The sequence below is a fragment of the Buceros rhinoceros genome, unplaced genomic scaffold (assembly GCF_000710305.1).
Source record: "Buceros rhinoceros silvestris isolate BGI_N320 unplaced genomic scaffold, ASM71030v1 scaffold21690, whole genome shotgun sequence".
NCBI lineage: Eukaryota > Metazoa > Chordata > Aves > Bucerotiformes > Bucerotidae > Buceros > Buceros rhinoceros.
In genome coordinates this window covers 11905-12198 of record NW_010390451.1, presented here as the reverse complement: position 1 = coordinate 12198, position 294 = coordinate 11905, and the positions used below count along the sequence as shown (strand labels likewise).

Here is a 294-nt window from a genome sequence, read left to right as displayed (position 1 = left end):
CCGACAACCTCAGCCCCTTCTACTGCTCCATCCTGGCAGCCGTGGTGGTGGGGCTGGTGGCCTACATCGCCTTCAAAAGGTAGAGGACCAAGGCAGCACCAAGGGGTCATGGCAGAGGGTTTGGGTAGCGGGAAACAGGCTGTGTCCCCCTCCTCAGAGGTTCCGCAGCCGGAGCTGTCACCAGCGAGGGAGGGAAGGGGACTGGGTGGGGTGGCTGGGAGGTGGATTTCCAGGAAATCAGGCAGTTGAGGGGTCAACGAGGGAGATGGCAGCAGAGTGGGGGTGCAGGGTGGG

General features: G+C 63.3%; 1 protein-coding gene across 1 annotated transcript in view; it reads left to right on the top strand.

Annotated features, from left to right (window-relative positions):
* Nucleotides 1-294, top strand: part of NGFR (nerve growth factor receptor) — a gene marked incomplete at its 5' end in the record, with an annotated part of 1822 nt that overhangs the window by 305 nt on the left and 1223 nt on the right. Inside the window, one exon of the mRNA XM_010137938.1 lies at nt 1-79. Coding sequence (XP_010136240.1) covers nt 1-79 — 79 coding nt within the window. The remainder of the gene's footprint in view (nt 80-294) is intronic.